Source organism: Anarrhichthys ocellatus, unplaced genomic scaffold (genome assembly GCF_004355925.1).
Source record: "Anarrhichthys ocellatus isolate YVR2014 unplaced genomic scaffold, GSC_Weel_1.0 scaffold113, whole genome shotgun sequence".
Lineage (NCBI taxonomy): Eukaryota > Metazoa > Chordata > Actinopteri > Perciformes > Anarhichadidae > Anarrhichthys > Anarrhichthys ocellatus.
In genome coordinates this window covers 504,927-524,046 of record NW_022280143.1, presented here as the reverse complement: position 1 = coordinate 524,046, position 19,120 = coordinate 504,927, and the positions used below count along the sequence as shown (strand labels likewise).

At 40.0% G+C, this 19,120-nt stretch overlaps 1 protein-coding gene across 4 annotated transcripts in view; it reads left to right on the top strand.

Moving 5' to 3' along the window:
- The window catches only part of vav3a (vav 3 guanine nucleotide exchange factor a), an 85,449-nt gene that overhangs the window by 26,763 nt on the left and 39,566 nt on the right, over window positions 1–19,120 (top strand). For all 4 annotated transcript variants that reach the window (XM_031876716.1, XM_031876714.1, XM_031876715.1 and 1 more), the window contains exons 3-10: window positions 9,930–9,988; window positions 10,114–10,179; window positions 12,458–12,566; window positions 13,655–13,756; window positions 15,006–15,074; window positions 16,013–16,116; window positions 16,318–16,417; window positions 16,781–16,876. In XM_031876716.1, the coding sequence (XP_031732576.1) occupies window positions 9,930–9,988; window positions 10,114–10,179; window positions 12,458–12,566; window positions 13,655–13,756; window positions 15,006–15,074; window positions 16,013–16,116; window positions 16,318–16,417; window positions 16,781–16,876 (705 nt within the window). The remainder of the gene's footprint in view (window positions 1–9,929; window positions 9,989–10,113; window positions 10,180–12,457; window positions 12,567–13,654; window positions 13,757–15,005; window positions 15,075–16,012; window positions 16,117–16,317; window positions 16,418–16,780; window positions 16,877–19,120) is intronic.

Below are 19,120 nucleotides of genomic sequence, written 5' to 3'. Positions count from 1 at the left end.
GCAGAGCTATTTCATGCTTTTGTTTTCAATGTAACTCTAAGCTTTTTTTAATGGACGTAAAATGCTTCCAAATTCTTATATTTTACTCTGTGATATTAAATCATCGAAGCAAAAAGTCACTGAGAAACACCACAGCGAGACTGCACACAGCCGCATGACTAATGTGACGAATCTGCACGGTAAGATTGAAACAGTGCGTATTTAATTGTTCATGATTATAACGGGAGCTCCTCGGGGTATGCTAAGTGACGCTAACCCACTTATGCCATATAGATGTATGCTATCCCACTTATGCCATATAGATGTATGCTGGCCAGAGCTTTAGCGGCACAGAAGTGGGAAATGCATGTGTTGCGTAGCAGGAGTGAGGCATGTTTGGTTAGTGTGGTTCCCTCTCTGTTCTTGTTCGACGCAGTTTTTTAGCCAGTTTGAGGTTTCATCACTTGGTTTTGATGTGTCACGTTTTGTACATCAAGAAGATTTCCCACACTTACTATAACTTACATCAGAATTTTAACGAACACGATGAACACAAGTGAGTGGATGCTCATCTCCGTTGCAGCCCTGCTTTTTGATCTAGTGATCAGAGGAGTGGCTGTTTACGTATTAATCCTGCCTACTGCATTTTTAATACGCTAAACTAGGTAAGAAAACATTGAGCAATAACAGCCAATAAAGAGGATAGTTGACCTCAAATTTAAAAGACTGACAGCCATGATTCACAGGATTGGAATATTGGACTTCTCAATTCACTTTCTAGGCTTTTAATGTCTGGAAGCCAATAATACAGATGACTTTATGTTTATGAACCATGGAGATTTGGATTTATGGCACCGTCTCTTTGAGTATTTGCCTGTTATGGCTTTGGTCAACACTATAATCCAGCATCGACGGAGTAGAGCAATAAAATGGCTGACATGTAAACTACCATGATGAATAGCGGTGCGAGGTGCAACAAGATGGATAACCCCGCTTCAGCCTTTGTTTACCTATGGCCAGTATAGTTATAAATCACAGCGCAAGCACAGCCAAGCCGGAGATGCTGTATATTGGCCAGGAAACTACAACGTCTGAGCTGCTGGGACTTGTAAATGGTGGCGCTACCTGTATAGGTCTTATCTAAATATATCAGAGAAGTATGTTTCTCACTAAGTTAAGCAGCAAGCCAAACAGATAGATTTATTTTATGGGAAAAGCAGTAGAAGACTTCTTCATCCCAGACTAAGTGCAGTTGCTTTACTGAGTGCTACTCAGTTTTGGCTCTCGTGAGCACTTCAGACCTCCTGGCTTTTCTGTCCTTTCAACGAGTTAATTGCATTCACCGGCTGTAGGTGTAAATGAGCTCCTGATTAGATGGCTGCAGTAAAAACCAGCAGACTTTAAACACGTCTACTGTTGGAAAGAAGAAACACTTTAAATAATTTATCTTCTTAAAATAATTTATCTTCTTAAAACATTATTAGAATATAATTTCATACAAAAAGTTTTAAATTAGAGGTGTATTCACTGCCTCCAGAATGTTTTTTACGGCTTTGGAGGAATATTCCCTTTTTAGTGAGAGGGATTTAAATAGTGCCACTATCATCATGCTGTTTTCAAAAAATGTTTTAAGTAATCATAATTAGTTTTAAAAAATACAAAAAAAACATACTTAACCATTTAGTACAAACAGGAATTATGCAATACATGCGCTGGCAAACAACCAGTCAATTAATCTATGAATTTCACTAAGAAAAAAATGTAATACTTTGTGGAGCTCTCTTGCAACATCTCACACTTTATTAATATGTTTTTTTATGCACTTTTGCAGCTCTTCCATTTGAGCATTGCGCTGTGGGACAATAGGGTCCACCAGCACATGGATCACATGGATTACCTCCTCATATTGACACCTTTGAGTTTACGTAGGTTTAACACACAACATACTCAAAGCCTGCCTAGATTTACTAAGTATAGAATTTGCCCATAGCTTCTGTATTTCCTCCTACTGATGGCATGCTGTAGAGGTGTAAATCCCCATAACTGATTTCAGCATTTAGTTGTCCCCTCTTGTCAATCCTAAGGTCCCATGGGGTGAGGCAGGACCGAATAAACCTGAAGTGTAGGGGTCCATGACTGACAGCAGCATCAAAGGCTCCAAGAAGAAAGAAAAAAAATCTTAAAGGAATGTCCATATGGATTTTCACTGACCGCTTTAGGACATCGTTTACAATGCAGACAACCCACTAAAACTCGCTCTTACACTCTTGGCTCCCCAAATGAGTCTACAAGGAGCGGAAATGCGCAGCTTTTAAACAGCATCCTGATAACTTCACTACATCGGTTGTTTGAGTGACTCTTAAAAGCAGCGTTTATATTTTCGAACTGAAAATATAAACCCCCCCCCCCGTTTGCCTCATTTCATCCTCAGTTAACTGCAGGATAGTGTTTCGGCGGCAAAGGAATGAGATCGTCATGTCAACGCGATGAAACAATGCAGACTGTATTGTCAATTGGTTTGGAAGTGGGCGGAGAGATGAGGTTATGTCTTTAGCATGGCTGCCGCAATGGATTCAATGATGATAACAGCAGTGGACACAATAGGGGGGACGCTGTGGGATGCCTCTTTCTATCTCTGAGTGGAGGATTTTCCTCAGTTATCAGCAGGCTTATATTGAAGAAAAAAATGATCATTGATCCTCAGTCTGTGATGAATATGTAATGCTGAGGTTCTTACAAGCCACACACACACACACACACACACACACACTTTCTTTCTATTGTACTCGCATGTAAGCTGTTCTGGCAGTGCTGGGACAAGATCAGTTCAATTGTCACCTAAACTTAAGCTTTGAAAATAGCTTTTTATTGTCCTGTGTCGTTTTGAAATGAGTTTTTTGAAGTCTGAAGAATTAACCCTGACGATGTCATAGTGATGTCATCAGGGTTATCATGGGCTTGAGACTTTTTTTCCAATTCTTCAGTGTTTTTGACAGAAAGCCTGTGTTAAGAACTCCAGATGTGGAGTTTAAAGGATGTTGGGATTTACCAGGCAAAGGAGGTAAAAATGAGAGGCTATTGGCTTGCATTATGCGAGTTGTTGGATCCAGTGTTTTTTGGCTCTCACCCATACTGAGGACTAAAAGTCAGGATATATCTCTGACTTTGCTGCTGTGACAATCCTTTTGTCTGCGACTGACTATTGATTGGTCTATAACATGCACTAAAAAAAGTGAAAAATGCCCGTCACAATTACCTAAAGACCAAGGAGATGTCATCTGATTTTCCTGTTTTGTCCAACCAATACTCCAAACTTTAAAAAAATTATCAGTTTATCCTCACATAATGTAGGATGAAGAAAAGACACTATGTGCAGAAAATTGTTGCTTGACAAATGACGTTAACAATGAATCGATTATCAAAACAGTTGCAAGTTATTTTTGTATTCGTTTACTAGTTGATTAAATGACTAGTTCTGCTCTACTTTAACAAAATCTGTCCCTTGTGGGTCGATTGAAAGTGCACCGCTGAGTTATCCCTTCAAAAGTTCCATGTTTTATGATACAGATCTGTTTTGCTTTTATAACTTTTCATGCACAAACATAAACATACATATTCATTCATATAATACAGTGTAGTAACACCATTGCTTTGATTTGATTGTATCTTTGTTACTCATTGTTACAAAGAAAGCCTACTGATAGCCACACACATGCTGTATATATGTCACGTATGCATATATCTGTGTTTGTACAGTATGTATGTAAGTGGTAGACTACTGGTCAGTTGTGAGCAGCCTGCTGATTCAGACTGTGTGAAATACAGCTGAAGTTACCTCACCTGTGAGCAGAGTGAGGATTTTTCAGATCAAATGTGTTTGTGCATCAAGACCTCAAGCTGCGCGGGAACATCAGTGTGCTTGCGGAGTGCAAATGTGCCATCACCTGGCTGATGTGCTGCCCTATTAACGTGAACATAAAACATTCAGGGAGCGCAGGAGTGTGTGTGTGTGTGTGTGTGTGTGTGTGTGTGTGTGTGTGTGTCCTGAGGGGCTGCAGTCTGTGGAGGGTGATGTGATTTACCTGGACAGCAATGATGCCCTTGCTTTTGACCTTAACCCTACTGAGATGGAGTTATTAAGAGGGAGAGCGATAAAGGCCTATACTCCGGCTCAAAGCATGCAAACACTGTTAACTTTCCTTCCACAGCACACCACCGAACTGAGCTTAAGTTCAAGAGAAGGAGTAAGAGTGTGACATAGTTAGGAGGACAGGGAGTGTCTTCCATTGGGACGGATTCTGTTCCAAATCACAAGTTTGTGAATTATCTCAGCAGTTGGACCCCTAAGCGCAGAATAAACTCTCGCTTATGCTCTAGTTATCACATAGCAGGAGGTTTGTGGCACGTTTCACTTCATGTTTTATAAATATGCAGGCGGTGCCGTGTCGTCCACGAACAAGAAACCCCCATAGCTGCGAGCAGCCACGCACAGCTGTGATCACATTACTTCAGATGACATTGAAACAATGGATCTTTGATTTCACAGAGAAGTGAGGTAAAGCAGGCCCCATATCACTAGCCGATGATGTTGGATTTCTGGTTTGACGACATAAACATGAATACAGATTAATGACAACATATCCATTGGTCTTTGAAAATAAGTGAGCACAGGGAAAGTTGGCTTCTGAACTTTACTGCCATTCAGCCTCTGACTGTATCTGAGTGGGCTTGTGTCATTATTTTCCTACAGTACAGTCTTTCTCATCCGCACTAAAACACGAGGCCGGCGTTTACAGATTTATCACTTTTTGTGGACGGAGGTCCAAAGAAACCCAGAGAAAAAGATATGTATGGAGCGGTCTGAGGTAAATCGTTTCCAAGGAAGTAAGCAGTGTTCGATTGGCAGAACAGTGGACTAAGTGAGGCAGGCAATGAAGAGTGAAGAGAAAATGGCAAACGTGTGTCGCATTCCAATCAGCTACACGTCTGTGTAATCCAAACACACTAATTATGTATTATGGGCGTTAATGAGCTGTGGCACTGATTGCCAAACATTAGCTAGTTTCTCTCTCCGAGACAATCAGGCTTTTATTGGCTCCTCTGTATGTGGATTGCATTTTATACACCGGCTGCAACAGATACACAGACACACACACACACACACACACACACACACACACACACATTCATGTGTGCATATAAGCACCAATAACAATCATCAACCTCACGTGCGAAACAAGCTAAATTCACACACACCAACCTGCATTGTATTTGCTCCCTCCATTGTGCATTTTAATGCAAATGTTGCTTTTGTTAATGTGAATTTAACATTCATTGTTTGCCACTAGGCCCAATAACAGAGAAAGATAGGAGGCCGTTAAATGTGCATATGCCCTTTAGTTCCAAACTGTTTAAACGGCAAACATGTTTGAAAGTGAAAAGTGTGTGAGAGAAGTGTGTCTTTTGTTGTTCTCCCTGAAACACAATCATCACTTTCCTGACTTCCTTTCCTGCTTTTCATGAATGTTTTATCGAGCCTGGCCCTCAAAAAATGAGATTCATTGAGTAGGCAGTGAGCATTTTAAAAGCTTGATGAATGATATGCAATGAAATAAAATACATTGACAGATTTTATCAAACCTAACAAACCTTTATAGTTTTTTTTGTAGTCTTTCAAAGGTGTTAGCAAAAAGCCAAGTTGAAGCTTTTAGTTCCTTCACTGATGCAGCACTTTCTTTCAGGCTAAACAACATAGAACATCCTTACATTTGACACCCTTCACACTCATCCTCTTCAGGGTCTTTTGTGCAGAAAACTAAAGCAGTAAACTCTCAATATTCTAATAAACTGAACAGTATGCTAAGTGTGAGGGAGGGCTCCAGTCTTTGAAAACACTGCTCCAAAGCATCAGGTGGGAAAATTCCCTAAAAAAAAAAAAAAAACGGTCAGCGAGGGCTGCAGATGACGCTCACACCTGCTTGTTTGCTATGGTCAACCACACCCCCATTTCCTTACTGGTTTTTCTCATATGTGGTGGTGAGAAAACTCGAAAGCAAACAGCTGATCTCTGGTCAGCCTCAGTTAGAGAGTCACGGATGGCTTTCATGTGTAACTCGGAGTGGTTTGTTTTCAATACATATATTATGTGTAAAAATGGCGCAGGGACAAAGGTATGGACACAGAGTGAATATTGGCTGCGGCTTTTATCTAACTCATTTTTGGCAAATTGCCCAAGGCTGCAGTGAAAAATGACAATACTGCTTTTTATTTAGGATTCACTTAACGTCCCAGATGAGGTAATAAAGCTAAGTGGGTCTTTGTCATTTTGACACCGCATGCGGTTCGGTCTGTTTTCCTTTAAAACGCTGCAGTTAAGCACCATTTTCCGCACTGATTTCAGAAGTGGGTAGGTGACCTCAATTACAGTCTGTAAACAGGAATGAAGTGTTCCTCTTCTTGCTTTGGAAGGCAAAGCCACAGAAAGGAGGAATACAAGCAGGAAACTGGGACAGCGTGCTGGGTCATGTGTGAAACCAATAGAACTGTTGGCATGTCATACATCTAAAATGCATCACACTTGAGGTGCCGTCTACCCTGAGACACAGAGTCTCAGAATAGATAATAAGGAGGTGATCAGATATTAGAAGTTGTCTTTGTTTGCTTCCTGAGGATAGAAAGTTCTATGTGGACAGATGAATAAGGCCAATATTGATCTTTTTGAGAAAACCACCATTTGTATATCGATAACAAAATCAAGCATGAAAGAACATTTTATGTACAGTAGTATATTATCTGGGATTTCAATAGAAAGTTTTTGCATTCTATAGTATGATTACACTTCAAAGTCAACAGCTTAATTTTCTGACTTGAACTTACACTGTCTATCAATTTTTGAATAAACACTTGCAGTTTTAATTGATTGTAGGTTTAGAATTTCACTGAAAGCAGACAGAGTGCAAGCACACGCACACACACACACACACCATCTACTGCTTCAACTGCTCGGGTGTGCATCATTAGATCCAGAGGTGCAGCTGAGGTTCAGACAGGGCAGATTTATTAGCCTCCATCAGAGGGCCGGTGTCCCCTTGCATCAACACTCCTCTCCCACACGGCTGCTGAGCCTGTGACCTCTGCTTCATGTGCACACTCTGGACACCAAAGTGAATGCGGGACCTTTGAGCTTTTTCATTTTGAAGTCTTCGATGATGTCTTACTGTTGGGGGCCGTTTTTTTGCTGTTTCATGATGACACAGTTGTTCAATGCAGCTTCAAAGAACAGATGCGGTACCCGTCCAGCATTGGAGTCCTTGTAACGGTTGAATCACGATGCATTTTTGCAGCTTTGCGAACATTAGGGATAATCTATATTTTTTTTGCTTCCCAGCTAAAATGATGGCCTCTTGGAATTTAAACCTCTCATTTCCCTTGTGGTCATTTTCTTGACATTTCTATTAACAGTTGTGCGACCGCGCCAGTGGATGTAATACACGTGAATCTTCAGAGACGCCTCTCGGTTGTCTGCAGATGGTCAGTTTTGTTGCGAATGAGTGTGACTCATGTATCCAATGAAGCCAAAAAGCACTCGAATCGCCGCCCAAACTTGCCTGCCAGATAAAACTGAAAAGCTTCCAAAGCTCTGTTCAGCACACAGTGGATCTTCAGCTTTTGGACACACTGTGCCTGCCAACTGGCCTCTGGATGTCATGCCCTTCATTTACTAAGAAGGAGAGCTCTATCAACTCTGTCTGATAACTGTGAGAGGATTAATAATTGGACGGAGGAAGATTCTCTTTGAGTTTTAGATGATGAAGTCAGTGCACTCACTCAAATCTGTGTTTGGATTCAACATGTGTTCCTGAGCATACACTGTATGTTGAGTTGATTGTGAATGCACTGGACTGGGACAGTGATGCACTGGACTGGGACACTGGTCTTTGAGGTTAACTGTCCGGGTGCCATAATCCAGTTGAGAAAAGATCTGAGTGGATAAAAATGTTGCTCAATATGCTTAAAAGAGTCGATTAGGCATTGCACTGATATAACACTGTCGGTCTCAGGATGGAGAGTGTCAACAACAAATGTTAAAATTGATGCAGCATTTTCAAATTCTTTTTTCGTGTCAAAACCTGAGGCCTATATTACCCACGATGCAAAGTGACTGCCAACAGTTCGCTCTGCAATTTGTGTGTGTTATGCTGCTAGCGGGGTAGCGTGGTCTCGAGCTGCAGTAATACTCCCCAACACCTGTAAACAGACAGCAGCGAGTGCTTTGCATACTTTTTTTGCCCTGGGTTTTGCCTCTTGGGCTACATACAGCCCGCTGTACCTGATTGGAGGAGGTATTTGGGGCTGAATGGAGCTACAATGCAGGACCTGCAGACACCACTCCTGAAAAATGTACCATAAAGTATACTGTTTGTACTGTATGAGTGAATATGGGAAGTGCATCAGCCAGTTTTTTTGTTTTGCGACTGAATTAAATGTATATAAATACAGGTCTGAAACATTAGTGCTACCTCGTCTCATGACGTGTAATCACTGCTGCTGTTCAGCTGCTCGCCACTATTAGTTCCCTTTGATCAGAGCTGCGACTGATGAACTCAATGCACTGATGCACTGCTGCCTCAAAGACTTTGACAGGTTTATGGAATGTCAGTCAGTGTCGTCCACCTTCTATTTGACGGACGTGACACCCTTTGATTGATCACATATTGTGCAAGTAATAAACACTCGTCTGCTTATCTATTAGAGACCCTTGGGGTTAAAAACACTGAATACTGACACCAAAAACAGCTCAGGTCCATCAATCTTCAGCGTCCAACATTGGACGAACGTTGGTTGTAAATCGTCGACACACAACATGTGACATTATTGGTTCTATTGGTGCACAGTGTTACAGTTTATAGCATAAAGGATGTCTGCAGAAACTGTTCTTTGTGTTCCACTGTTTATTCTGCTCACCGGTGGGGGAAGGGAAAGGCCAGTTGTGTGATCAGTATTGATCTCTGAAAGCTTATGCTCCAGGCCAGATGTATCTACGGTTACATCTGTGATGTGTGTGTGTGTTTAAATGCGAGCGTGCAGGCCCGTTTTCATCGGCACGTAAGTATGTTATGTCAGCGGACAGATGACCCACAAAAAAAAGAGGCTCTCGGGCCGTTTTCCAAGGTTGCAAAAAAACATGAATGAGCAGAGCTCCCCAGTCGAGCGTTGACTCAGATTCTGTATCGCTCGTTCGGCAGGTGAGTTCAACGCTGATTAGTCAAGCAGGTCACACACACCAACACACGCAGAGAAGGGGTCAAGGGCACGGGCAGGACTGAGCGCAGCGGCGTGAAATTACATGTCATGCTAATAGCAATCATGTCAACCCACGCGTGCATGTGGTTAACTTCACAGCACGATCAATTACTGATCGGCTCATGCGACTCTGATCTGCTGCTACTGTACTGTTGACTTTGTGTCCAATGAGCCATTCTTCTGTGCAGCGACAACATTCTCTCTCTCTCTCATTTAACACCTCCCTCACTGTTTCCCTCTCGTTATATATGTCTAAATATGTCTGAATGGGTTTTGTGCGTGTTATTATTTTAGATGCAACGCAAAATTTGCTTAAATGTTAAAACAAACCCAAATATTATTGTATGATTATATATATGAAATGCTTGTTTGTTGGCTTGCACATCTTAATTAGCTCTAATTGAATGTAACTATACGTCTGTTGCTGCACACAAATAAATGACAGTTACAGTATGTGTCAGCGGCAGAGTTGGAGTGTTTGAGAATGCTGCCCTCATGTGCCCCCGCTTAGAAATGCAGCTCCATTAGAGCACCAAGTTCCAAACAACAAACCCCATCAGTCCCAAATCTTGCTTTCCATCCTGTAAATGTTCTTTGTGATGTAAATAATATTCATAAGAAAACTATAATTCTTATTTCCATTGCAGGTTATGGACACACTCTCTAAACTTTCCCACACAGCGATTGCACAACAAATTGGAATCAGGTATGTGGAAGTGAAATGACTCCAATATAATGTGTAACATGATGATACAGTATTATACAACACAATCCACTAGGTGGTCTATGGCAGAGTATATAATGACGATGCTCTCTGATTCCCTTTAAAAGGCCCTATCCATCTGAAGAGAGTGTTGAAGATGAGGATATCTACAACCACCTTGAGGACCTTATAGAGTATGTATCATCTCCTAAACACACTCATTTGCATAACACACACCCTTCTCTTTTGCATACTTGTGAGGATTTTCACAAGAACTTCATTTTAAAAAGGCAGCCACCTCCTCCAAAGCTGTTAGCCCACTCTTTTATTAGTGAGCCGCAAGTCGTGTTGGCGTGATCCTTTTTTTCAGCCAGTTTTCACACCTATTGTTTCCCACACACATATGAAAGCTTTGCAGGTTTAAATTATACATTTACACATATACATATACCCTTAAAGCCTATTTAAACTTGAGTGAATTGTTTTAGGGACATTAACTGAAATGTATTGTTTTCTAATAACATTTGAACATAAAGTCTTGCAGTCTACTGGCAAGCCAGATGCCATGCACTTAACATATGATGAGAGCTAAACATTTTCTGATTGGTGTTTTTCGACAATTTAATTCTAAAATAATTTCATCAAAACAACAAATATTAAAACTGAATAAGGAACAAAAGTCACAATACATACTGCAAACCACTCCTGACACAAAGCCCTTTATCTAAATGTTATGCGGCAATAACAACTGAATCCGAAAGATAGTACATGCTGAAGTGAATGTCTTCCTATAGCCACCAGTGGAGTCGCCTTTTGATTCATAATACTTATAGTTATCCTTTGTTGGTTAGAGTCAAATATATCTTCCTGGACCTAAGCACAAACCATTAACAAATCTGGAAAAATCTAGGGATTGGTTTTGAGTTGCATTTCAAGGGCAAGTAGCTTGTGTGGTGATATAAGTCAGCGGAGACAGATAATCTTACAGTAAAACTGCTGTTGGGAAGGCCAACACTGACACGGTGCACTGGTCTGTGTTCAGCGCGGACAGCTCCTGGAGTAGGAAGCAGCCCACTAGTCAGTAGTAGTGAGGAAAACAGCAGTCTGACAGCAGCCAGCAGTGGATGGGAGCTGGAAGTGGCAGCCCAGATGACACAACAAACGTACCCATTTCATTGACCATCTAGAGCCAACTGTCTGAACTCTTAACACTATTCGTCAAAAGTCATGACCAAAATACATGTTTTAAGGCCCATTATGTGTTTAATAGAGCAAGGATTCAATTATATAAAGAGCATGTTCTGTATATTACCTGTCATGCTTATTTTCTGATTTATCATTGGCTTAATTCACTTTGATGCAACAGCAGCTCAGAGACAATCTGCCTCTTGATCCCTTGAGAAAATCTAATTATTTAGAAGATGCAATCAGGCAGCTTCATGCTCCACAAAAAAATGCCCAGTGTGTGGCTGGAATAGATGTACGTGGAACTTTTATTAAATGTGGAAATTGTAATAAATTGAACAGCTATGCAATTCAACCTTTTTTTGTCCTGTATATTTACATACTAGAGTGAAAGTTCAAAAGTACTTTTAAAGCCCTTTCCGACTGAAGCCCCGCCCACTTCAAACCAGCGAGATGAGCAGAGAGAAATACAGAAATGTGTCATGATAAATAAGCAAAACGGTTCAAATTTTGACAACTCTTTTGTCATTATACAGGACCCTCTCACTCATAGTAAGAAGTGGATTAAGAATTTCCAGAGCCTTTAAACTCTAAACTCAACTTTCAACAGTTAGAGCGTCTTTATCATCCGTAACATGGTGTATTTCAGAGTGAGCCAGAATATGAGAGCTGTTTCTTTCAAGCCACAACTCCTTCACCCTCCCCAACATTGTTAGATCAGGAATCTAAAATTAGTATCAATGCGTTGATTCTTTTTTTTTTTTTTTTACTTTTAGTGTCTTGAAATATATTTCGTTCATGTTTGTTCTTGTATTCATTTAAGGGGTATCTCTTCACTTGTACAATGAGTGTTATAGTATACTTCTTTCTATGCAAATAAGTACATCAGTCCCTGCTGGTCAAAACAGCATGCTAGGTACCCATACAAAAAAGGGCGAGAACACACATAGAAGCACTGAGTCATGTCATGTTAGGCCAGTTGCTAAGGTACAGTAATTGGCTCAGATGTGAGCAGTCAGAACAGGCCTATGGCGTCACACATAACAGTCTTTACTCGTGTGTGTGTGTGTGTGTGTGTTTTTTCTGAGCCACTTTCACAGCCATGGATTAAGTGTTGTCCCCAGCTAACAAGATTTGTAGTAAAGTATTAAAATCCACTTCTGTTAAACCAGAACTGTGTGATTTTGCTTGAACCTTTCATGTGGCCGTCATGAGGGGTAAAAACTCAGTAAAACTCAAATGGACGTAATGTGATGTCGGTATCATATTCTGTCATCTGTGGTGCAGCGAGAACGGGGTGGAGGATGAGGAGGATCTGTATGACTGCGTGTATGACGATGAAGATGGAGGGGAGATCTATGAGGACCTGATGAAGACAGAAGCCATCCCTCCTCCGGTTAGTCGTCCTCTCTCTGACTTCACTTCTTTACCATGACTGAGATTGCCACTTAACGCATTTAATTACCATCTGTATTAAAGAAATAGTGTGACATTTCATGAAATATGCAAACTAGCCGATAAGCGATAGAAAGATAGAGCGATAAGAAAATTGATACTACTTTCAATTCTGTAGGATAACTAAATGTGAAGTTATAGAGCCAGCGGTCGATTAGCTTAGCCGAGCATAAAAGCTGGAAGCTAACACAAAAATCTGCCTACCAGCACCTCTAAAGTTCACAAATTAAGAGAATACAGTATATCTTATTCGTCAAAAGTTTTTCTTGGAGTTATGCTCAACTACTTCTTAGCCGGGCTCTGTAACTTCCTTAATATTGTCGTAGGCCAACGTTACCAGTGAAGTTGCAGGCAACCAGCGGAGATAACCAAAACATAAAATTACAACCTGTCAATTGTACTGTTTTAGTTTTAGTTTGGATAAACAATATTTAACTTGTTATTACTGAGCTTCATTGGGACAAAGTCAGGCTAGTTTTTTCCCCCCACTGCCTTCCAGTCTTTGTGCTAAGCTAGGCTGCTAGCCATAGCTTCATATTTAGCGTACACTGTCTCACGGCTAAATCTGGGCATTGAAGTCCAGAAATAACTCTCATGTTGCCTTTTTTGGGCTGCTAGTGCGTGAAATTGCCTCTTTCGAGCTTTAAGGTACCAAGTTGATGAACTATTGCTATTTAAGTGAAAGTCAACAGAAATGTAGAGACCTTTTTAACCTTATACACAATGTAAATTCACATTTGATATTTTTGAAAGGTTCGGAATTATTAAGTTATATTGTATATTTATTTACATTATAAATGCTTAGTTAAGTAACAAATGATGGTACCTCCTGCTCATATCATAATTGGCAGACAATCTAGTGAGCATGTGTGACTCTGACCTTGCTCTTAGGGTTGCACAGATTACATCTGGTTGCAGACTCAACAGTTTGTCAGCCCACAGCGCTGACACATAGTAACAGTCCTGTATGTGTGTGTGTGTGTGTGTGTGTGTGTGTGTGTGTGTGTGTGTGTGTGTGTGTGTGTGTAGGCGTTCCAGAAGCAAGCAGAGACTGACATCAGGAGTTGCTGTTTAACAGAAATCAAGCAGACAGAGGAGAAATACACTGAGACCCTGGAGTCTATAGAGAAGGTACTGACTCACTAAAAGGGCTCGTTATTGTCACTGAACATTTTTGCTGTGTATTTATGCAATTGGTTTTGTGGTATAGACCTGAAAAGTACTTCACATGGAAAAGAAAAAATTGAGAATTCATTAAAACAAAATCTACAATAAATTTAAGTAGCGCAACAATATTTTTCCTCTTTCCTGTCAAATTAATAATCACGCATCGCCTTCGAATTTATCCCCTAACCCCATTAGAGATTCAGACTCTCAGGCTGGGAAACACTGGTCCTACACTGTAAATGTAGTGTGTTTAGAAGTTGAAGTCTGAAAAAAAAAACACCTTTCCTGTTAAAAAGGAGGGATATGTACTAACATCATGACTTACAGGAACAGTTCTAAATGAGCAAGAAATATTAATGTATTACTGCACAATTTGTTTTACCAGCTCTCAATAATAACATAATAACTACATTATTTCAGTATCAGCAATACAAATTCCCAATCAACATTTTTATTTCCAACCAATATCTACAGTTTGTCAAAAATGAAAGTAAAGTTAACTTTCTTACGGTGAAATTAGTCCCACTCCATTGATTTTATGCAGTGAAAGCATGACCAGAGCACTAGAAATCAATTTGGCCTCCTTATCACTTGCAGTATAACAAACTGCAAGACTGACTGACTGTAATTTGGGGTATAATGGAAAAAAAAATGAGTAGTGTAACAAATATGTACTCCCAGAGAGAAAAAAATAGAATTTTATTTTTGAAATTAGTAGTGGGTAATGAGTATTCCTAGCACCAAACTATAAGAAAAGACCTTTTGTCGTGGATGTTTTCCGCCTTACCCTGCACTTCTACAGAGCAGTAGGAAGGAGGCCCGCCGTCTCTCACCCCCCGGCCACAGCTACTTGTCTTCTCCCTCTTGTGTACGTTCACGTCTGGAAAAAGACCTTGCTTGCTCTCCCAGCGGAGTACCGAGTAGATGACTTTCTATATGAAGTGGATGGTGGAAGTTAGTTTGCGCTCGCTCACTCCTTTGAGATGTAGAGGTGACTATGCGGCGGGAGTTTTCTGAGAGGAAATCATTAAATTGCAAACTCTGAAAATGAGATTATTGTCGTGACCCAGACAGTCCTCCTTGTGTTTGCTGACTGCAGCTTTTTGCAACAAGGCCCCATAATATAATAGCTTCTCGCACAATGTTTTTCCCACTCTTACTCTGGAGGGGACGAGCTTCATTCTCTCATGTTCTCTCTTCATCTCTGCTGCAGCACTTTATGACGCCCCTCACCATGTTTCTATCCATGCCCGAGATGGAAAAGGTGTTTGTGAATATCCCGGTAAGTCATTGTCTTTACATGGTAATGATCCAACCGGGTGGTCAACTCAAGGTCACCAAAGTCTTTATTGAGGGCCCTTTTTCATTGAACACATGTTGACAGGTCACAGTAGGACAGTCACAGGTTCCACATTTTTCCAAATTGAAACCCAACTGTCCATGTGGCATTAGAAGTGCATTAAATACATTAGAATTAGTGGTAAGACGAAGAGTCTACAGGCATGCTAGCTGCTCTGTGAGACTGTACCTTTGGGGAAATGCTAATGTCAGCATGCTAACATATTCACAATGACAAAGCACACTGTTTGCCTGTTACACATTACTGTTATAAGAGAACCACAAATTGAATTAAATGTGTCGTATCATACAGTCTGCATTCATGCAAATGTTTAGTTTCAAATGAAAGTTGAGCTGAAATGTACGGAGCCCCTAAGGGGACATAAGGGGGGGAAATAATGCATAAAAAAGAACAATACTTTTCCTCCGAGAAACTTTAGTGTTGTCACACATATTTTTTCATTTTGGGTCCCTATGACTGCTGTTAGTAGCTTGGTAAATAGCGTTTTTTCGCTAACTGAAGGCCCTTTTCCAAAAAGTTTTCTCCAAGCAGCTGGGATTGAGGTGGATGGACTTGATAAGACCAAACATTTCCTAATTCTACCTTCTCAATTGTGAGGATTTGCTCCTTTTGTTTGCCCTATGTGATAATATACCAAATATATTTGGGTTTAGGGCTGTTGGTTGGATATAACAAGCAATTTGATATAATGAATTTGGGCTCATCGAAAATGTCTTACTTTTCATATAGACCAAATGATCATTGGATTAATCAAGAAAATATTCTGAAGATTGATTGATAATGAAATAACTCCAGATGAATGAAAGTAACAGAAATGTGATGAACATCAACATTAAAGGATCTTTGCTGCTGTGTTTAAGGACCTGGTTAAAGTTCACAAATGTTTATTGCTGGAAATCCAAGAGTCAGTCCACCACAGAAGTGCCCAAAACCTTTACCAGATCTTCATCACTTTCAAAGAGAGGTAGGCCATGGACTTTGTAACCTCTATATATTCTCTTCTGGTGTTTACATAAACTATTACATTTTCTATAAAGCTCTTTACATATATTATGTAAAGGTCATAAATGGTCTTTTAAAGTCTTAGCTATACAATTTTCAGCAAAGTGTAGGTACCCTGGCTCTCTGTCTATTCTTATAGTTGCATGCGTTTGATCTGTCCCAGGTTGCTGATCTATGGGAAGTACTGCAGCCATGTGGAAACAGCCATCGCCAGTCTGGATGAGATCTGCAAAGACAGAGAGGATGTACGCATGAAGTTAGAGGTAAAAAGTGTTTGGTGTCAGTAGATGATTATTTAGTGTGACGTGTTCTCATCACCTCAGAATAGTCAGAGAATGCCCTCAAGTGTGTATCTGAGGCATTGCAGGTGATGACACCATGACTTACAGCATACATTTTTGTAAAATGATCTATTAAGCTCTAATAGATTGCTCCATTAGACTCCTACTCATTTCTAAAAAGTGAAAAAAAAAAAGTTCAATCCAGCTCTTTTTTTTATCAGTTAACACTTTCAGGTTACTCTTGATAAACAATGCACAGTCACAGGCTGGCTTTCTTTATATGGTCTAATAGATATGATTTTTAAGATAGTATATTGATTTTGTTTCTTCATTGTCGTCTTACAGGAATGTTCAAAAAGAGCTAACTACGGCAAGTTCACACTGAGGGATCTGCTAGTGGTTCCTATGCAGCGAGTCTTGAAGTATCACCTCCTACTGCAGGTACAATACTCTAACCTATCCAACACGATTTCTATACTAATATAGTCATAACTTGTCATGTAATCATGGTGTAAAGCTGTAGCCTTCCAATTAGTGCTGTGAATGTTGGAAAACCAGGTAACTCAAGACAGGCATTTTCCACCTATTCACCTGTGAATACACTGAGCATGTAATATCTATGGTAACATACATTTTTGTATGTATCATTCGGAGACAAATTAAAAAATGTAAGGTCTACAGACATAAATTAAATATCCTGTTATTTACAGGAATACATAGACTTCTAATAAATAAATAAAAAGTTTTATATAAATAGACTCTTTATTTATTACATTTTTCTGCTGTATTTGTATGTATATGAAGTAAATATATTTGTTCAACAGTCAACAAATATTACTATAGTAATATTTTGAGTGATTATCACTCATTTTTCACATCTGTATATAATGTCAGTCATTGTCATTAAATGAGCAAAGCTTAAAACATCCAAAGTATTTACTGACTTTATAGATGACTGAGCCTCATCGGAGAGTTTTTGATTCATCAGAGGTTCATCATTGCCAATCAGACTTTATGAGCAAGAGGACTCGCTGTCACTAGGTGGTGCTGTTGACCATGTTTGGTTCCCGTCCCCTGCCTTCAACCTTCAGGCTCTGAGACTCCTGTCGTCTATTTCTGTTGCAACCTCTTTTTGACTCTCAGTCTGAAATGACCCACACATAATTGTCATTTGATCAAGCCAATTAAGAAGTAGAAGGGAGAAAATAGATAAGGTGAAGTGAGGACTGAAAGAGAGCGCGGCAGACAGGACAAGACAGACTACTAAAGAGAGACAGACAGTGAGAGGTGAGAATCCGAATTGGAATGTGAAGATGAACTGAAGCTGTGGAAACTCAGTACAAAGTCAGAGAAAAGTTGTTGGCTGCAACATTTTATTGTTTCAAAATGTCTCAGACAACTTTAATTCTAAAATACATTTTGAATTGCCTACAAATAATATTCGATGATGGTACAATATGTTTTTATGATTAGAATGTTGAAATATTTACATGCATTTGTAATATAGCTACGTTATATAGTTATATGTAGTTATACATTTCCACATAGTACCTCATGCGTATACACATGAGTGAGCATGGCCTATTCTTTTGTCTAATATATACAAACACATACACACACACATACATTCATGCAGTTCCACATACACACACTAGACAGTTATCCCACAGGATACTAAGGTTGAAGGTGGTCTGTGTGCGTCATATGCAGTACATTAATGAAAAGAGAAGCAGCAGCATTTCTCCTAATGAATAGATGTGTGTGAATGTCCTGTATGTGTGTGGAGGTGACAGGAGCACCTCTTCCTCCTCGTCATCCATTGGGAGGGCTCATCCTCTCTGTGTGTTTTATCTTAATATTTTATTTTTTAATTAATTGTGAAGGCTAACGCTGAACCTCGGCAGAGCAATGAGCACAGGATGGTAGGATTCAAGAGGCTTTATATGAAAGCAAAAAAACAAAAACAAAAATCCCAAAAGGAAAAGCAACTGAAAACCTACTTTTCAAATTTGATTACTACTGAATAATTAATGTTGAAATTTTAATAATTGAAATATTTTATTTTATTACTATTTTTCGAGCATTCAATAATAGTTCAATTTTACAATTAGGTATTCAATTAATACGGCCTTTCTTTGCTTCCAAAGGTATACAGTACTCGTTTGATTTGCAGTACAGTATGTATTGAATATTTTATCTGAGAATCCTTACAGCATTAAAATCCCACCAAAAGAAGAAAAAACCTGTAGCAACCTAGGTAACTTTCCCACATGGTGACAGCCAGAATCTATACAACAAATGTGTCACTTCCTCTTGCTCCCAGAGTTCCTCTCTTGGTGGTTCTTTCTTGCTCTCTTTTTTTGTCATCAATCTTTCTCTCTTTCTTCCTCACTGTCTCCCGCTCATCACTTCTCTTCCCCCCTGAACACACCGCCACACTTCCCCTCAATGAGTCCATCACATATGGTCCCGACTATCAGTGTGACCACTCCCTTCCTCTGTATCTCTGTGGATGTGGATGTGTGGAGGTGGGAGTAAGGCTTGATAAATGGGACTCTGTCGCCTTGCTAGTGATAATAATGCCCAGGTTGAGCTTGACTGACACCAGGGATTTGAGCAGTGCCAAGCAGACATATATATCTCCCTTAGCGGCGCAGTGTGTGCGTTTGTATTTGTGTGTGTGTG